Genomic DNA, 17,790 nt, shown 5'->3' on the forward strand with positions numbered 1-17,790 from the left:
ACTGCAAGTAAAGAAAGGGTGAGAACCGGAGCAGGTACGCGGTCACCTGACACAGGGCTGCACGGAGGTGGGGGTGGGGGAGGGGGCAGCCAGAGGGCTGAGCAGTAAGTGAAGCCCCTCAATTTGTTGTAATTGCCCCGCTCCCCGTGTTGGGGCTGGGGAGGGGGAAGGGTGTGAAGAGAAAGTAAATGGAGGGATCCGGCGTTCCTAAGGAGAACGGGAAGAGTGACTCTGCCTCAAATAAAGCCAACTCCCTGGACCCCAAAACGTCTGGATGAGCAGCTTCGCGCCCCTGCTTTCGGAGTCCGGCCTGCCTGCACAATGCACTGCGCACGCGCGCACGCACAGGCAGGCTGCCTGGGTTTTGCGGGGTGAGAGGCAGAACCCGGAGGCAGCAGAATGACACCAGAAAAAGATTTGTATCATTCTTTGTCCCAAAATATTCAGTTGGAAAGTGTCCAAAAATCTAATAAGATCCAAGTTATATTTCTCCAAGGGTTCTAATCCTGGAAAAAATAAGATAGTTTCATTCTGCTCCCGCTCTGTGTCTCTAAAGAGCTACCACTGCAGAGGGAGCCGCTTGATGGATGGGAAACTGGGGGGGATGGCGGGGATGGTGTCCTTTACCACTGGGTTCTGAAGCCCAAATGAGGTTTTCAGCTTAATTCCAGGATCAGCACATCTCATGATTTCCTATTATTTATTCACCAGATTCAGAAATGTATCAAAAAGTAGGTGGTACGAGATAGGACAATGGCTTTTTCTACTGAACAAAATGAAAACTGGCACCAAAAAAAGTAACTTTGTTGGGGAAGTCACTCAGAGGTCTAAAAATATTTTAAACTATGCCTGCAAATATCAGTTATGGGGATGCACGCCAAAGATCATTGTGATCTTTCACCTTAAAAGTATTTTCCGACTCATTTCATACTGCGACGTCCCCAGATTTAAACTGTGCTCGGAAGGAAAATTTCTATTTTCAGCTTACAGAGGAGAAACTTGGACAAGGCTGTGTACTCTTCCTGCTTTTTCTTTTACAAACAATGGAAAGCCATTACCTGCGCAGGGCTGGTTCTGGAACAGGGCTCGCAGACAAGTAAGGCAGTGATGCTCACTCTTAAGCCATTTTTAAAACTGGTTTTGGCTGAGAAGCTTCTGAGAAGGTAATCCTTTCTGCACGGTCATTAGGAGAGCTTTGTTTTTAAAGACTGGCTAGGCCTTGGGTTCTTCAATGATTTTGGCTTTTCTGAAGCCTTTTCTTTTCTGTGGATAATATCCTAAACACTCCTGGCTTAGTCCCTCAAGAGAAGTCATCAGAAGGGGACAGAAAAAAAATCTAGTTCCTTATAAAATAGAAACAATTGCCTGCCTAGCAAAGTTTACCGGCGTAGAAGCAAGGATCACAAGATCCATTCCTGGCATTTCACCGGCGCATTTATTTTAAGACTGTACAAGGCTGGCTAGTCTCGCCATGTGTTGAGAAGAAACAGAGGTTAATTAAGCTGGGAATGGCTAGGGACTGTGAGAGTATGAAGGGCTAAATTCTTACAGCAAGTCTGAGAAACAAAAAATAAAAAGCAAAAATACACTGGGGTCTTGGGGGTGGGTTTCAAAAAAGGACAACTGTTTTTTATGTTCTGATTCATCTGCATGTGACTGTTGTGTATGTGTGGGGGCTCAATTAATGGAACAGACTTTTCATGAACTAGCGGATTTTATGCCAACAGATGTCCCTACTGACAAAGGAGTCCTGGTTACTCACCTGTTTTGAAAGGACATCAAAAATTCTAAATATCCACATTGCTTTCCTAGATAGGTATCATTTTCAAGGTTTATGGACTACAAACTTGTAAAACGAACATGGCCCTTACTTTAATAACTGTCCTCTCCTGCTCATGTAGGGAGTACCTACTTTGGGCATGTAATGCTTTTTTCATTAAAAAAAAAATTGTGATTGTTTACACCAAAAAAAGGCTCAGTAAAGTACTTTTTCTTTCACTAATGGTGTTAATTGAGAGTAGAATGGGAAGGGGTCAGAATTAAATAAAATCCTGATTTGTCATTTATAAGTAAACAAGCACATGTACACTTTCCTGAATGGAATTCTGCTGATGCAGCTATGGGGTAACAATAACCAGCATTCCGAGTAAACCCCTGTCTTTAAGATAGCAAAAGAGCAGCTGCCGTTTTAAAACTGATATGCAAGGGGAAAGAGTGAGAACTGTGGTCCCTTGTCAAAGCACTTGGAACCGTTCTCCAGCTATGTGGCTTGTCTTCCAATCTGGAACGAGAGGGTTCCAGAGGGGTCTCAAACGTCAGCCTACTACAGATGGCAGACTGGTTTTAGCAGTTTTAAAGCGCTGAGAAAAAACAAAAGAACATGCAACAGAGACTGTAAGTGGCCCCCATAGCCTAAAATATTTACTATCTGGTCCTTTATAGAAAAAAGTCTGCTGGTTCCTGGTTCCTCAGGATAAAATGAGATACTGGTCTGAAGGAGCAGGCAAAGTAAAATGCAAAGTGCCCTAAGTTGGTGTCTAGCAAGGTGCCTGACACAATACATAGATTTTTGCTTAAAAATGAAGGAATATAACTCCGTTAAGAGGAAATCATCTCACAAAAAGTCTTAAAGCGCAACAAATTTCCCCATTTTCAGACTCCCCAGCAGATAATTTGTAGGATGGTTAGAACATAGTAACTTTTGACACACAGGACCAGCTTTAGAATATATTTCTTCAGAAACTTTTGTTTTTTTCCCTTTCTTTTGATAAGAATTATTTGGTCACTGTCTAAAATAGGTTCTAGCCTTCATTCTTAGAAATACACAGAATTAAGGAAAATTAGATACTTAACCTGATGCTACTACTGTCTTCCAACCTTTACAATTCTAGCCTTTCATCAAAAACATACATTTCATTCATGAAATGATTTTTTCAGTAGCCAACAAAATTGATATTATGTTAATTTGGTATACGTAAGATGTAGTATGATTTAGAAAAAGCTAGCTAACTGAAACCAGCCCAGAACTTCCTAAGGCCAGCAGTACTTATCTAGAGACTGATGAACTCTAAAGAAAAAGGAATGGGTTTGACAGTCTTGGTCTCCTCCTGTGCCATCAGCTATCACCTCCAGTTGAAAACACAATTTCAGAAAGAAGAGGCATATTGATTTGGTCTAAAGTTAGACTGCTTTTTCCCCATTACTATGAAAATCTCCTTTTAAGAAGTAATAAGATAGAGAGGCAGTATGATTGGGAGATGAGAGGCAAAGACAGGGGGTTCCAAACACTATTTTAGACTTTTTAAAAGAAATACAGCATTTTTAGAAAATACCTATCCTCAGAAAAGGGCCATGAACAAATACCTTCCTCCACCAAAGAACAGCCCTGCCCACTCTCCCCTCCCCGCCTTTACCTCCCCCCCCCACCTTGCCCCTACTTCTTTCTCTCTGTTCTTGTAACTGTGTTGCTCTGCTGGTATTCTTCTTCTTTTTTTTAAATTAATTAAGTAATTAATTTATTTAATTGGCTGTGTTGGGTCTTCGTTGCTGCACACCAGCTTTCTCTAGTTGCAGTGAGCGGGGGCTACTCTTCATTGTGGTGTGCAGGCTCCTCACTGTGGTGGCCTCTCTTGTTGCAGAGCACAGACTCTAGGCATGTGGGCTTCAGTAGTTGTGGCACATGGGCTCAAGAGTTGTGGCTTACGGGCTCTAGACTACAGGCTCAATAGTTGTGGTACATGGGCTTAGTTGCTTCACAACATGTGGTATCTTCCTGGGGCAGGGATCCAACCTGTGTCCCCTGCATTGGCAGCTGGATTCCTAACCACTGCGCCACCTAGGAAGTCCTCTGTTGGTATTCTTATGTGAGACCTCAGATTCATGCTTCAGATAGCCACTGCTAGGTTATAAGACATGCAGCAGACATGGGCAAGGTCATGTGCTAGATGATAAGTACATTTTCTTCTGTATTCTCCAGAAACTCATTAATCAGTTTAACAGTTGACACTCAAAAGTTTCCTGTTAATTAATTCATTTGGCAGATCGACTGGTGCTTTTTGAGCAACGCATTACAATGAAGTCCCGTTCTAAAGGATCCACATTTCCACTGACTTACAGAGATATTCTACAGACATATGTCCACCTGGGAAAACACTCTCCACAGGCGGGCATCAGGCCCAACACTATTTTAGTTTCCATCTAAATTTGCTTCTTGCAAATGCTACTGGCTTCTTCTCAACACAGGACAAAATAAGTCAAATGCATAAAAATGATCAAAGTAAACCTTCTAGTAATTAGGAAACATTCTCTCTGTTGCCACTGCTCTGGGCATTTCACCAGAAACAGCATCACTGTTTTAAAACTGTGTTAAATTGTTATACCCCGCTTCTGCAGGCTGTTTGCTTTTTGTATGTCCTCTAGCAAAAAAAAAATGAGAAATGAACTCACCACACCATAGGAATATGTGTCACAAGTTTCAGACACAGGGAGACTCTGGATAACTTCTGGAGCCATCCACGGGAAAGTTCCAACCAAGGACATGTGTGTTGTATGGTTGTGGAACCGAGAGGCGCCAAAATCGCAGATCTGAGAAGAGAAAAGAGTATCAACTTTCTACTTACTGACTAATAAAAGAATTATCAGTCACAAAACCTACATCTGAAATTAACCAAATTTTTAAAAATTAAAATAAATAGTCCTACCTTCAACACCCCATCAGCAGCAATAACAACTAAAAGGAAAAAAAGAAAAGATAAATTATGAAAATCATCTAATTTGAGTTACACTGAAAAAAATTTATGAACTTCTATTTCTGTCTTCCATATGGCATTATGAAAGGTAAAATCAAAGTATTTACTGCACTGAAGATTTTGCAAAAAGGAGCTGACATTAAAATAAAAATACAAAACTAATTTTATGAGGTGCTGATTAAAAAGCCTTCAAAACACTGGTTTCAATTAAATGCAGTACTGTCCAGTAAAAAAAGGCATAGATGAGTAGTAGTCAAGAGAACCAGATTTTGACTTGGGTTCTGCCACTAGACCGTCAACACGATACTGAGGAAGTCATTAGCATTATTGAGGGTATAAATGGTTTTTGAAGAGCAATTTTCCTGAAGGCAGAAATAACACTCATTTATTTACTTATTCATACATCCATTCATTTAACAAATATTTGTTGAGCATATACTATGGGCAAGGCCATGTACTATGTTCTAGCAGAGGAAAGTGAGCAAGACTGGCATTGTCTCTGCTCTGCTGGAGATTACAGTCTAATGGTAGAGTTAAACAAACATCTATAATAAAGTGGGATAAGTTCCATGATGAGAGGCATGGGGACTGCCATACGACCAATGAGCAGTCTAAGAAGTCCAAGTGTAAGGAGGTTGCCGTTTCCTGGAAGAAATGATGCTATGCTAAGGCCTGAAGAATAAATTATGGCTAACCAGAAAGAGGAGACCTGGGGAGGAAAGCAGTTTTCTAGGCAGAAGAGCGAGCTTGTACAAAATGTCAGGAGCAAAGGAAAAGGTGTGCAATTTTGGAGAGCACGGGCCAGGTCCAGAAGAGCCTCTGTGAGAAATGGAAAGCCAATGAACGATTTTGAGTGGAGGCATGAAACGGTCAAATGTGTAGAGGGGAACAGAACATAGGTAAGGAGATCTCTCTACGTGCCAGTGCTGTAGTCCAGGAGAGATGAGGATGCCTGCACTAAGGCGCTGGCAAAGGACAGGAGAGAAGTGGACTCGAGTCAAGAAGCAGCTAGGAAGCAGGATCAACTGGGCTCAGATAATTGGCTATGGGGGAGGAGGAGGAGGACTCAAACAGTAAATAAAATAGAGGCAATGCAGCATAATGGTCAGAATGGGAACTCTGCAATCTATAATTCCTTTTTATTTGATTACTGGATTAGGCAACTGGTATTGTCATGGAAAAAGGGAATGCAGGAGTAATTTTTTAGGGGGTAGGCAGAAGATGAAAAGATCAACTTGGACACAATACATTTTAGGGTCACACAAAATACCTACGTGAATATGTTCAATAAGCAGGTAGATATATAGTTTTGAAGTTGAGATCTATTTGACAGTGTTAAGATGTAGTCGTGGCTTTTATGGGAGTGGGCAAATAAGAGCATAAGAAGGGAGGAGGCCAAGGACAGAATCCTGAAGAAATGTTTCTGGCATTTCCTTTGTAAGCCATACAGTGCCTTGAACATGGTAGATTATCAATACTTATTAGCTGTTACTAATGACCTTGATAAGTGGGGAAAATAACCTTTGCATGATCCAATACACAGAAATAGCCTAAGGATAAATCTGATACTATATATAATAAGCTATACATTTTTTTCAAATAAAAAATGTAAATATTGTGGGGGTTATTTAAAAAATACTTCTACTTTTTTCTCATTATAAGATTAATAAATGTTCATTAGGCTTCCCTGGTGGCGCAGAGGTTAAGAATCTGCCTCCCGATGCAGGGAACACGGGTTCGAGCCCTGGTTGGGGAAGATCCCACATGCTGCAGAGCAGCTAAGCCCGCGTGCCACAACTACAGAGCCTGTGTTCTAGAGCCTGTGCACCACAACTGCTGAGCCTGTGTGCCACAACTACTGAAGCCTGTGCACCTAGAGCCTGTGCTCCACAACAAGAGAAGCCACCACAATGAGAGGCCCACGCACCACAACAGAGTAGCCCCCGAGTGCCACAACTAGAGAAAGCCCGAGCACAGCAACAAAGACCCCGCACAGCCAAAAATAAATAATATTAATAAAAATAAAAAAGATTAATAAATGTTCATTAAAAAAGTCTAACAATCTAACATTATAAAACCATGTAACTTAGAAAATGAAAAGTCCTACTATTCTCTCTCCACCGCCTAAAATTGTTAAAAGTTAGATCTATATTGTTTCAATATGTATGTGTTTTCCCACCAAGTAACTACACAAATTGTAATTTTTAAAAATGGGAACATTCTCCATTGTTAGTCTTCATAATGACATCTGGGCTCATTTAACCATTCTCCTCTCATGGGATATTTAGGATATACTGATAAACTAGATGAAAAGGAGAGACGTTAAGCAACTTATTTAGATTGAAATTCTGAGCAAGAATTGAAAATGTACAATTCTGATACTTCCTACTAGATTCTATAGTATTTCCTAATGACTTCCTGTTAGTCAATATATATTAAAAGTGTTTAGCTCTAGGAAGCTTATGTCTAAGAAAAGCCAAAGGATAAGTGATGAAACCTAGAAAAGAGCAAGAACGAGCAGCCAGAGTCAACCATCAGGGTCAGGGTGGTGGTCCAACCTGGGCTGCTGAGAAGTGGCAGCTGCCAACAACTTCCCCTTCTCCACCCCCACAAGCAACACAGTCCTGGGCAGCTGGTCAAATTCCCAAGTGCTTTCTTCCACTGACCGTGATTACCCATTCTAAGGATCACCCTATTTGTATTTACCCATTTTAACTGCAGTGATTTAAAGATTTCCTAAAAATAAATTATTTTCCTCCTCCTCCATACTTAGAAGAATCACTTAGAAAGCACAAGTAAATAATTAAAGCATGTAAATGAATTGATAGCAAGATTTTTTTTTTTTAAGTAGCAAACTTTGATGCAAACTCTGAGTGCTGACTAACTAATCCCACTGCCTTTCTCCATTACTTTTCAAGTGATGTAATGGAAGAAGCATTCTATTACCACTCCTACTTGAAGGTAACATCTAATCCTACAAGTCATTTAAAAGTGCTCACTCTTCGAATTACAAAATACAGGATTATAAATAAACTTTAGGAAGTAGAGAAGAAGAGAAAGAAGAAAAAGAAAGCTTTTACTTTCCAAACCTGTGCTGATCATTTTCGGGCACTCTTCCAGGTAATGTGAGTGACACAAAAAATTTACACCAAATAATTCAGGACTAACAAGAACAGAACTCAAAACTGCTAGTGCAGAGAGCCATCTAAAAATAGAAGACTAGAAATACACAACTATGTGCTTGCTTTGATCCAGCAATATCTCTTTTAGAAAATGATTCTAGAGAAATAATCAGGGACGTGTTGAAAATTTTTACTGAAAAGTATTAACCTCAACATTTCTTATCATAGGAGAAAAATGTAAACAACCCAAACGTCCACATTCTGTGCTACTTATACAGTGGAATACTATGCAATCTCTTGAAACAATGTGCAGGATGTTAACATTTATTAGTAGTGGAAAGATTTTCATGGTATCAGCAGTGAGTCAAAATAGCAGGTTACAAAAGATATAGACCGCATGATGCCTATTTCTACACAACAGTGCATGTATTTTATAATAAAATAGGTAAAATAAAAAATATGACTACGTTACCATTTCTTGACTTGAGATCTCTGTGAATCACCTTGACAGGAGCCTCCATATGTAAATAGTGCATTCCTTTTCGTACAAAAAGGAAGAAAGGCCTATTAATATAATTTTTCAACCCTCCATCAGTATTATCTTTCTATTTTAAACATCAGTATTACTTTCCATATTTTTGCAAAGGATTTAACAGCAAAAACTAAATTCATGTGCTCTGTTCTTCCATGATAGATAAATTAGGGACAGGATATGTCTACATTAGGAAAATTTATATGCTAAGAAAAATTTATGTGCTTTAATTTCTTAGACGTTGGAATGTAATTGTGGATAAAGCTAGCTTCTTATAATACCCAATAAGGACACCTTAATTTTCTGGAGTCAGCACGAAAATAGCACTGATACCACTGGAAGAAATGCTCCAATGACTAAGGTATTCCACTACCAACTGCCTTTTAAATCAGCCACAGTTCTGCCAAAAATTTCAGTTTTCATTTGCTTGTCTGCAGTTACCCAATGCAGCTTTGTTTCTCAGTACTCATTCCAGTAAGACCCTGAGAGTGGAGATGGGGTAAGGGTGGGGAGAACTGCTTGGATTCATTAGTTGGGGTTGGTAAAGGATTCTGTGATCCTCAGATAGAAAAATATACAGTAGTTACACAATATTTTATTCTTCTTATAAGGATAAATCTTTGAGATAATCTACATTTAAATGTACTTTAAAATTCTCTACAACTATTGAAAATCAAGTTATTTCAGTACATTGGATAGACATAAATTAGAGTTTTTTTATTTTGAATAAAAAGTTATACTTTAAAAGACATGTATTTCACAGTTAGCCCCTTAGTAGTATTTGATTCTTTCCCTGTATTTATGTATTGTCTATCCTGTTAGAATAAAGAACATTTTCTACTGAACTATTTCCTACTTCTCAAGTTGTCTTTTCCAAACAATGGAATAGACCCCTCACCCCAATCAAACAGGTTCCTTTGGTTAATGAACTATCTGTTGAACAATAATAACTAGGCCTTGGTTCTTTTTTCCAGTATATAGAAAATTTCAGCTTTATAAAGGCTAATTTTAAAAGTAATCTATTATTTTCTACTAGTCTGATTATTATATTGAAGAATCATAAAAGAACAAAGAAAAATTTCAAAAAATTTCAGTTCTTGCCATATAAAGATATTACTGAAGAGTCAAAAGTATTAGTAATTCAAATGATCTTAAACAAGATATAACTGGAATAAAAGAAATCTTTCTTCTAATATTAAGTTCTACATATTCCAAGCTGTGAAAATTCAAAAGCTACAACTTGGGTAACTTGTAATAATTTTTATGACAGAATTTCAGAGTTATTTCTCTTTTCCTTTAAGAATCAAATTCCTGAATAATTTTTCAGGTAGAAACTATTTAATTACTATTAGAGGTACAGCTAGATCGTTTCTACATCTGCTGACAATGAAGAATTTCAAAAAAATCTCAAGCACAAAAGCTTTAAATGTATGCACTTTTCTTCCTCATGGCAGATATTATGAGAAAAAGTACTGTAAATTATTTGCGTATAACGTATAGTATACATTTATAGAATATTTAGTGTACATAAACACAGTTGTAATCAAAATCATATAAAATTCTATTTAATGTGTTTTTATAGAGCTATCTACAATTCTGTCTGCCTTATTTTTATTGCAAAGAAATAGGAATGCTGAAAAATATCTTCATCAGTTCTAAGATTCAGGGTTTCCTATAAAAGATTTCACAGGTGTCACTGAGGAGATTTGGAATCAATGATGACCATTTGGAGATTAGATCCACTTATTTGCTTTAATTGTTCCTTTTACCCATTGGTGACTGACTTGTAGCAATTTCAGATATACTGGCTGGTCGGCCCTCCAACCCTCTTCCCACCCAGAAAGAAGAGAATCTTTTTTTTTTCTCTTTTTTTTTTTTGCCTTTTAGGAGGTTTTCTCTTTGCAATGATGCTAAGCAATGCCTATTTCAAAATACATGAATCAACTCTTATTTGAAATGAATTATTCATCCTTTGATTTCTCAACATCTCGTTGCTTCAGTGGCTTCAATCATGGTCAAACCAAAGGGCACAGCTGAATTCAAAATGGAATCAACAAAAATCAAGGCTTCCTATTTCATCTCCAAAGTTCTACACATAGCTCTATCAGACAGGGTTGAAGTCATTCTGAAAGCATTGATTTCCTTTTCCTTTCATAGGCTGTTTTAAATATTAAGTATTACTTGTGGCTACAAATAAACAACTCTTGTCTCTGCCTCATGCTTCTCACCTGAGTCCAAACACATTAGAACTTGCCTTTCGGATTAATTCATCAGCCACCAAAAAGTGATTTTATTACTGTGTAGTTTTGGACACTCCCATTTCCTCCATCCCTATTTTTTACCTCTAGTTCCAGTGTGCTATTTAGTCCTGTTCCTTCTCTTCCTTATCCTTCTGATACAGAGTGCCAGGGTCCTTGAGAAACCCCAGGAATGACTGAGCTGATCTGAAGCCAAAGGACTTGCCCTACAGACAGGGAGTGCTGCAGGGGAAGGGACCAGGAGGGATGAGGTTTACAGGCTGGGGGCCAGCGAAGCTTAAGTAGAGGGTGCACAGCAGGAAGCCGAGTGACTGGTGTCAGCTGATTTGTTTGTTGTCTATGCATCCTAAGTGCCATTAAGTAATAAGATGGGTGTAATTGGCTGAGCACCCTAAATGCAAATGTCTGTAAGGTGAAGTGTTTTAAGTCAAGGACTGCTTGTATATGTATTTACATTTCTCTAAGTGTATTTCCACAATGCTTCAGGCAGTTTCCAATAATAGCACATTACCCCACTTACAAACAGGTGGCCCCTGTGAACTACTGATATGCAGAGAAGTGCCTATGATGTTACATGAAAATGTCTTGAAGAATGTGAAATTTTAAGGCTGATTTGAGATGTCTGATGCATGAATACACAATTAAGTTAATTAACACAGCCAACGCCTTAAGTACACCATCCTAAACACAGAGCTTATCATTCTTATAAGGTAATGAATTATCACTCAAGCGGCAGCATTTAGCATGAAACTTTTTTTTTTTTAATTTTTACTTTCTTTTTTTGAAGAATTTGGCAGGTGTTGATGAAACTTAAAACAGACAAGATAATTCCCTAAAGGAAAGACTATTACTTTTGGAAGTCCCTGTGTGACTTGCTGGTGAAAGCAAAGCATGAGTTGCTTTCCTAATTGAGTGCTAAATATCCCTTTATTTGCTTTGTAAAGAGATGCTTGTAGAGATTGGAGCAGCAAAATGCAAAGGAGTTAATTGCCCCAGTAAAATCTGGACACACTTGCTTTCTAGGGGTTGCTAGAATACAAACGTAACCATCAGCATTCATTAACTAGATTAAGATGTTTCCAAAGCAACTTTGACAGTTATAAATAAAACAGAAACATTCAGTTAGGAAAATGGAAAATAAAAAGATAAAAATAAATGGAATTTAAATTGCTTTAGAAAAAAAAACAAATAAATTGCTTTAGAAAGCATCTGTCTATGCAGGAATTTATGAGGGAAAAAGAACTAGGCACCTTGTTTAGGGATTTTATGTATTAAAAATACTTCATTTCCAAGGGTGATTTCCAAGTTTACATTAAATATAAAATAAAATCTGAATTGCTTTTGCATGGCAGGACAAATAAAAAAATTTTTTTGCAAGTGGTGACTACTTTTAGCATATTATTATGTATACAAAATGAGTAGAACTAATCCTACAATAAGTCACATTTTTCTGGATGCTGCACCTAAGTACAGACTTGCAGAACAACGACAGAATCATGATCTTTCCATTTAACATATCAAGCAAGCTGGTCAATTACAATGTCACAAAATGTGGCAAAAATAGCTGCCCTGGAGCCACTGATTTTGTTGGAACTTGGTTTTTGGTAAAGAAATAAAGAAAGGAAAGAGGAAAAGGAATGCAGGAGTGGAAAGGCAATGACCTAAAATATTACATGCACAGTAAGTTGCAGAATTCTTGCTACTTTTGGTCTGAAAAAAGAACATCTTAAGACAGAATAAGAAATCTTCCGACTAAAGTCACCATGTCAGGATGCGCTCCACCAATTCCGTAAAAATACACAAAGTATTACCTTTGGCTACATCAGTGGCCCAGGTCATAATGTGATCCATGTCCATCTCTTCACTTCTGTTACTGTTAATGTAGTCATAGAGTGATCCCAGAGAAGCATATTCTATTTTCAAAGGAAAGATAAGCATACAATTAAAACCAACGCATGTTTCAGAAATAAGACTTCATAGTTCCATTGGGAAAATGTGTTACAGAATTTAACAAAAGACATTAAAAGCTTATGAAAACTGTTCCATGCTATTGTTTCTAAAAGTTAATATCATCCTGGAAAGGAACCTGTCAAAGACAAGACCACTAACAGAATAAATAATAAAACTTCAGCTGGCAATGAAATCAAAAGACATTTAGATGGAATTCAGAAACAAAAGAGGTGTTGCAAGAATGTATTTGAAACAAAGGCAGGCATGAATATGGGTATTTCTTCAAAAAATTGTTATTCTTATGAGAAATGAGATTAAACACGTAAGTCAGAGGGTTTACGTGGCAATGTAAACAAATCAATATTTGTTGCATCAGGATTTAGAACAGCCCTCAAATTTTAAGCACAAAAGGCCAAGAAAATGAGAAACTTCCTTTAAAAATGGCATTGACATATAAATTCTGTATCATAAAATTCACATATTAAGTGTACAATTTGATGATTGTTAGTAAACCTACAGAGTTGGGCAACCCTCACCACAATCCAATTAGAACTTTTCCATGATCCCAAATAATTCCCTTCTGCCCACTTAGGGTTAATCACCACTCTCAACCCTAGCCCTGTGATGTATTTTTTTCTCACTCTACAAAGGTGCCCTTTCTAGACATCGCACATAATGAAATCAAACAACATGTGGCCTTCACGTCTGACTTCTTTCTCTTCATATAAAGTTTCCAAGACTCATTCATGTTGTAGCATGCATCAGTATTTCATTCCTTTTTATTGCTGAATAACATTCCATTGTATCGATTTACCACATTTACTTTGTTCATTCACCGGCTGATAGACATGTGTATGGTTCTCAGCTTTAGCTATTATGAACAATGCTCCTGTGAACATCTGTGGTTATGTCTTTGTGTGGGAGTATGTTTTCATTTCTTTTGGGTAGATTCCCAAGAGTGGAATTACTGGATCATATGTTAAGTTTATGTTTAACTTTTTAAGAAATTGTCAAACTGCTTTCTAAGGAGCTTGTACCATTTTATATTCTCACTGTCTCTCTATGAGGGTTTCAGTTTCTCCACATCCTCGCCAACACCTGGAACTGTCTGTGTTTTTGACTACAGCCATTTTAGTGTGTATAATCTATTGGGATCTCAAATTTTATATTTGCATTTTCCTAGTGAGTGATGAAGTTGTCATCTTTTCATGTGCTTATTATCCCCTTGTATATATTCTTGGGCAAAATGTCTATGTAAATCACTTGGCCATTCTAAAATTATGCTGTTTTATTAATATTGAGTTCTAAGAGTTTCTTATTTATTCTGGATGCAAGTCCTTTATCAGATTCATGACTTGTAAATATTTTCTTCATTCCAGTTTATAACCTGTCTCTTCATTCTCTCTCTCTCTCTCTCTTTTTTTTTTGTCTGCAGGCATGTGGAATCTTTCGTTGTGTCACGCAGGCTTCTCTCTAGCAGGGTTTGCTGCCCCACAGCATGTGGGATTTTAGTTCCCCGAACAGGAATCGAAACTGCGCTGCACTGGAAGGCGGATTCTTTACCACTGGGCCACCAGGGAAGTCCCTGTCTCTTCATTCTTTTAACAGCATCTTTCAAAGAGCAGAAATCCTTAATTCTGATGAAGTCAAATTTATCAATTTTTCTTCTACAGTTTGTGCTTTTGGTGTCATATCTAAGAACTCCTTGCCTAACGCAAAGGTATGAAGATTTCCTCCTGTTCCTTCTTTTGGAATTTCATAATTTTAGCTCTTAAACTTAGGTCTATGATCCATTTTCAGTTTATTTTTGTGTATGGTTTGCGGTGAGGGTCTAAGATTTTTTTTTCCTTTTTGTATGTGGATTTCTAATTGTCCCGGCAGAGTTTGTTGAAAAGACTACCCTTTATCCATTGAATTGTCTTGACACTTTTGTTGAAAATCAATTGATGATCAATGTAAGATTTTTTCCCCTAAATTCTTAATTATGCTTCATCGATCTATATGCCTGTCCTTGTGCCAATATCACATTTAAAGACCTTAAACCTAGGTCTTTCTTTTTTTTTTTTTTAAGAACTTTTATTGAGATATAATTGACATACAATAAACTGCATATATTTAAAGTGTACAATTTGATATATTTTTTTCTTATTAGTAATGTATATATGGCAATCCCAATCTCCCAATTCATCCCACCCCAACAGCTCCCCTCACCGGAGGATCTTTCTTAAAACTGGTTTGGCTACTCAAATAGTCTTTTGTATTTCTATGTGAATTTTACGATCACCTTGTCCATTTCTTACAAAAATTCTGCTGAGATTTAGATAGGAATTGTTTTGAATTTGTAGATCAAAACAATTTGGGAGAATTGCTGTCTTAACAATACTGAGTCTTCCAAGGCATGGACATGTAATCTTTCCATGTATCTAGATCTTTATTTTCACTCAGCAATGTTTTGTACTTCTCATTGCACAAGTCTTAACACTTCTTATGTTAAATGTATACCCAAATATCTTATTCTTTTTGATAGTACTGGGAATGGAGTTGTTTTTTAATTTCGTTTTTAGTCTGTTCATTCCCAGTAGATAGAAATACAGTCGATTTCTGTATATTAATCTTGGATCCTCGTGACCTTGCTTAACGTGTCGATTAGTTTCGGTAGTTTTCTGTGGACTCCTGGGGTTTCCTGATTCTCAGAGAATCACGTCACATGAGACAGTTTTACCTCTTCCTTTCCAATCTGTATGCCTTTTATTTTCTTTTTCTTGCCTGATTAAACTGGCTAAAACCTCCAGTACAATACTGAATAGATGTGACAGGAGCAGAACCTCATTGCCTTGTTCCCAACGTGAGGGGGAAAAGCATTCAATTCTTCATCTTTAAGTATGCTATTAGCTGCGGGGTTTTACAGATGCTATTTATCAGGTTGAGAAAATTCCCTTCTATTTTTAACCTGTTGAGATTTCTTAGCACAAATGGGTGTTGCAGAATGCCAAATGGTTTTTGTCTTTTATCCTATTATCTATTACAGTGCTTTATATTAAGTGATTTCAGATGCTAAACCAACCTTGTATTTCTGGGATAAATTCCACTTGGTTGTGGTGTACAATCCTTTTTATTGGTGGCTGGATTCAGTTTGCTAATATGTAGTCAAGGATTTTTGCATCTATGTTCAGGAGGGATAGTGGCCTGAAGTTTTCTTATTATATTTTTATCTGGCTTTGATATTAAGATAATACTGGCCTTATAGAGTGAGTTGGTAAGTGTTCCTCCTATTTTCAGAAAGAGTATGGGAAGGACTGGTGTTATTTTTTCTATAAACATTTGATAGAATCTACCCGTGAAATCATCTGGGTCTGGTGTTTCATTATGGAAATGCTTTAAATTATAAATTCAAATTTCTTTACTTATAGTTCTGGTCAGATTTTCTGTTTCTTCTTGAGTCAGTTTTGAAATTTTTTATCTTTTCAGGGATTTGTTCATTGCATCTAAATTGTCTAATTTGTTGGCATAACATTTCCTTATAATCTTTTTAAATTTCTGTAGGGACGATAGTGCTATCCTCTCCTTCATTCCTGATTTTGCTAATTTGTATTTTCTTTTTTTATTGGTCGATCCAGCTAAAAGGTTTGTCAGTTTTACTAATCTTCGCAAAGATCAGATTTTCAGTTTCATGGATTTTCTCTATTATTTTTCTGTTTTCTATGTTATTGCATTCTGCTCTAATCCTTATTGTTTCCTTTCATTGGCTTGCTTTGGATTTATTTTGTTCTTTTTGTAGTTTGTTAAGGTTGAAGCTTAATGATCAGTTTCAGACCTTTTCTTTTTATTTTTTTAACATAGATGTTTAAAGCTATAAATTCCCCTCTAAGTGTTACTTTATCTGCCACCTATAATTTTGATATGCTACACTTTCATTTTCTCTCTGTCCAAAATATTTAAAAATCCATTGTGGTTTCTTGACTCATTGGGTATTTAGAAATGTGTTGTTTAATTTTCAAATATTTGGGAATTTTCCAGGTTTACTGCTTGCATTGATTTGTAACTTAATTATATTGTGGTTGGAGAACTTTTCAATCCTTTTAGATACATTGAGATTTATTTCATGGCCTAACTTATCATGTATGCTAAAGGATGCTTCATGTGCCCTTGAAAAGAATATGTATTCTTTGTTCCATGGTGTGTTCTACACATGTGAGTTAGGTAGAGTTGGTTGAGACTGTTTGTCAAGTCTTCTGCATCCTTGCTAATTTTCTATTTACTTGTTCTCTCAATTATTGAGAGTGGGGTACTGAAATACATTATTGTTGAACTGACTATTTATCCTTTAAAGCCTGTCAGTTTTTGCTTCATACTTTGAAGATATATCATTAGCTGTGTATATATTTACAATTGCTCTATCTTCCTGATGTGTCAATCCATTTATCATTATGAAATGACCCAATTTATCTCTAGTAATATTTCTTTTCTTCAGCCTATTTTGTCTGAAATTATGATAGCTACTCCAGTTCATGGTTATTGCTTGCACAGTAGTACAGAATTCAGAGGTTTCCAAAGATCAAAGAAAAGATAGTCCACTATTGTGTCTTTTCTTTTGACTTCAGAGATTGAGATTCTAGTCACCTCATTTCTTAGTAGATCTGGGGGAAAGATGTTCACTTCCCTTCCAAGGGAAATAAAATGGCAGCTGCCTCTTAGACTCTGTTCCAAGTCTTAAAAGCAGATTTTAGAAAATCTTCTCTGTGATGAGAAGTTTCAGCAAACACACATGCTCAGGTGCACACACACACATATACTCTCACCCAGAAATCATCAATTCTAGTCCCTTCATCACGTATGAGAAAACTGAGACATAGATCATCAGTGATCCATATATGCAGCTTTGGCAGAATCGAGACAAGATCTCATCTCTTAGTTCCTATTCTGGGGTTCATTCCATTCCATCACTCTGATTAATTATTCTTTCACATCCTCAGTATGAGTGACAACAGCTGCCTGCTGCAACAACCTTTTCTATTAACAAGTACACTCCATTTGGAATAGATTCAAGCCATTCAAGTTTCCCCCTCAGAACCCCAACATCTTAGAAAGACGATGAGGTTCTAAAGAGGGGGAGCTAGCTAGGCTGGGTGATCAAGGTCTGTGTGCCTGTCTGTCTCTCTTTCTGCCTTAACCTCCCCGTA

General features: G+C 37.3%; 1 protein-coding gene across 5 annotated transcripts in view; it reads right to left on the reverse strand.

Moving 5' to 3' along the window:
• MAP3K20 (mitogen-activated protein kinase kinase kinase 20) overlaps positions 1-17,790 on the reverse strand; it is a 167,531-nt gene that overhangs the window by 67,222 nt on the left and 82,519 nt on the right. For all 5 annotated transcript variants that reach the window (XM_057746904.1, XM_057746907.1, XM_057746906.1 and 2 more), the window contains exons 4-7: positions 12,472-12,573; positions 8,343-8,408; positions 4,701-4,729; positions 4,447-4,584 (exon numbers count right to left, since the gene is read on the reverse strand). In XM_057746904.1, the coding sequence (XP_057602887.1) occupies positions 4,447-4,584; positions 4,701-4,729; positions 8,343-8,408; positions 12,472-12,573 (335 nt within the window). The remainder of the gene's footprint in view (positions 1-4,446; positions 4,585-4,700; positions 4,730-8,342; positions 8,409-12,471; positions 12,574-17,790) is intronic.

The sequence above is a fragment of the Hippopotamus amphibius genome, chromosome 8, assembly GCF_030028045.1.
Source record: "Hippopotamus amphibius kiboko isolate mHipAmp2 chromosome 8, mHipAmp2.hap2, whole genome shotgun sequence".
Classification (NCBI taxonomy): Eukaryota; Metazoa; Chordata; class Mammalia; order Artiodactyla; family Hippopotamidae; genus Hippopotamus; species Hippopotamus amphibius.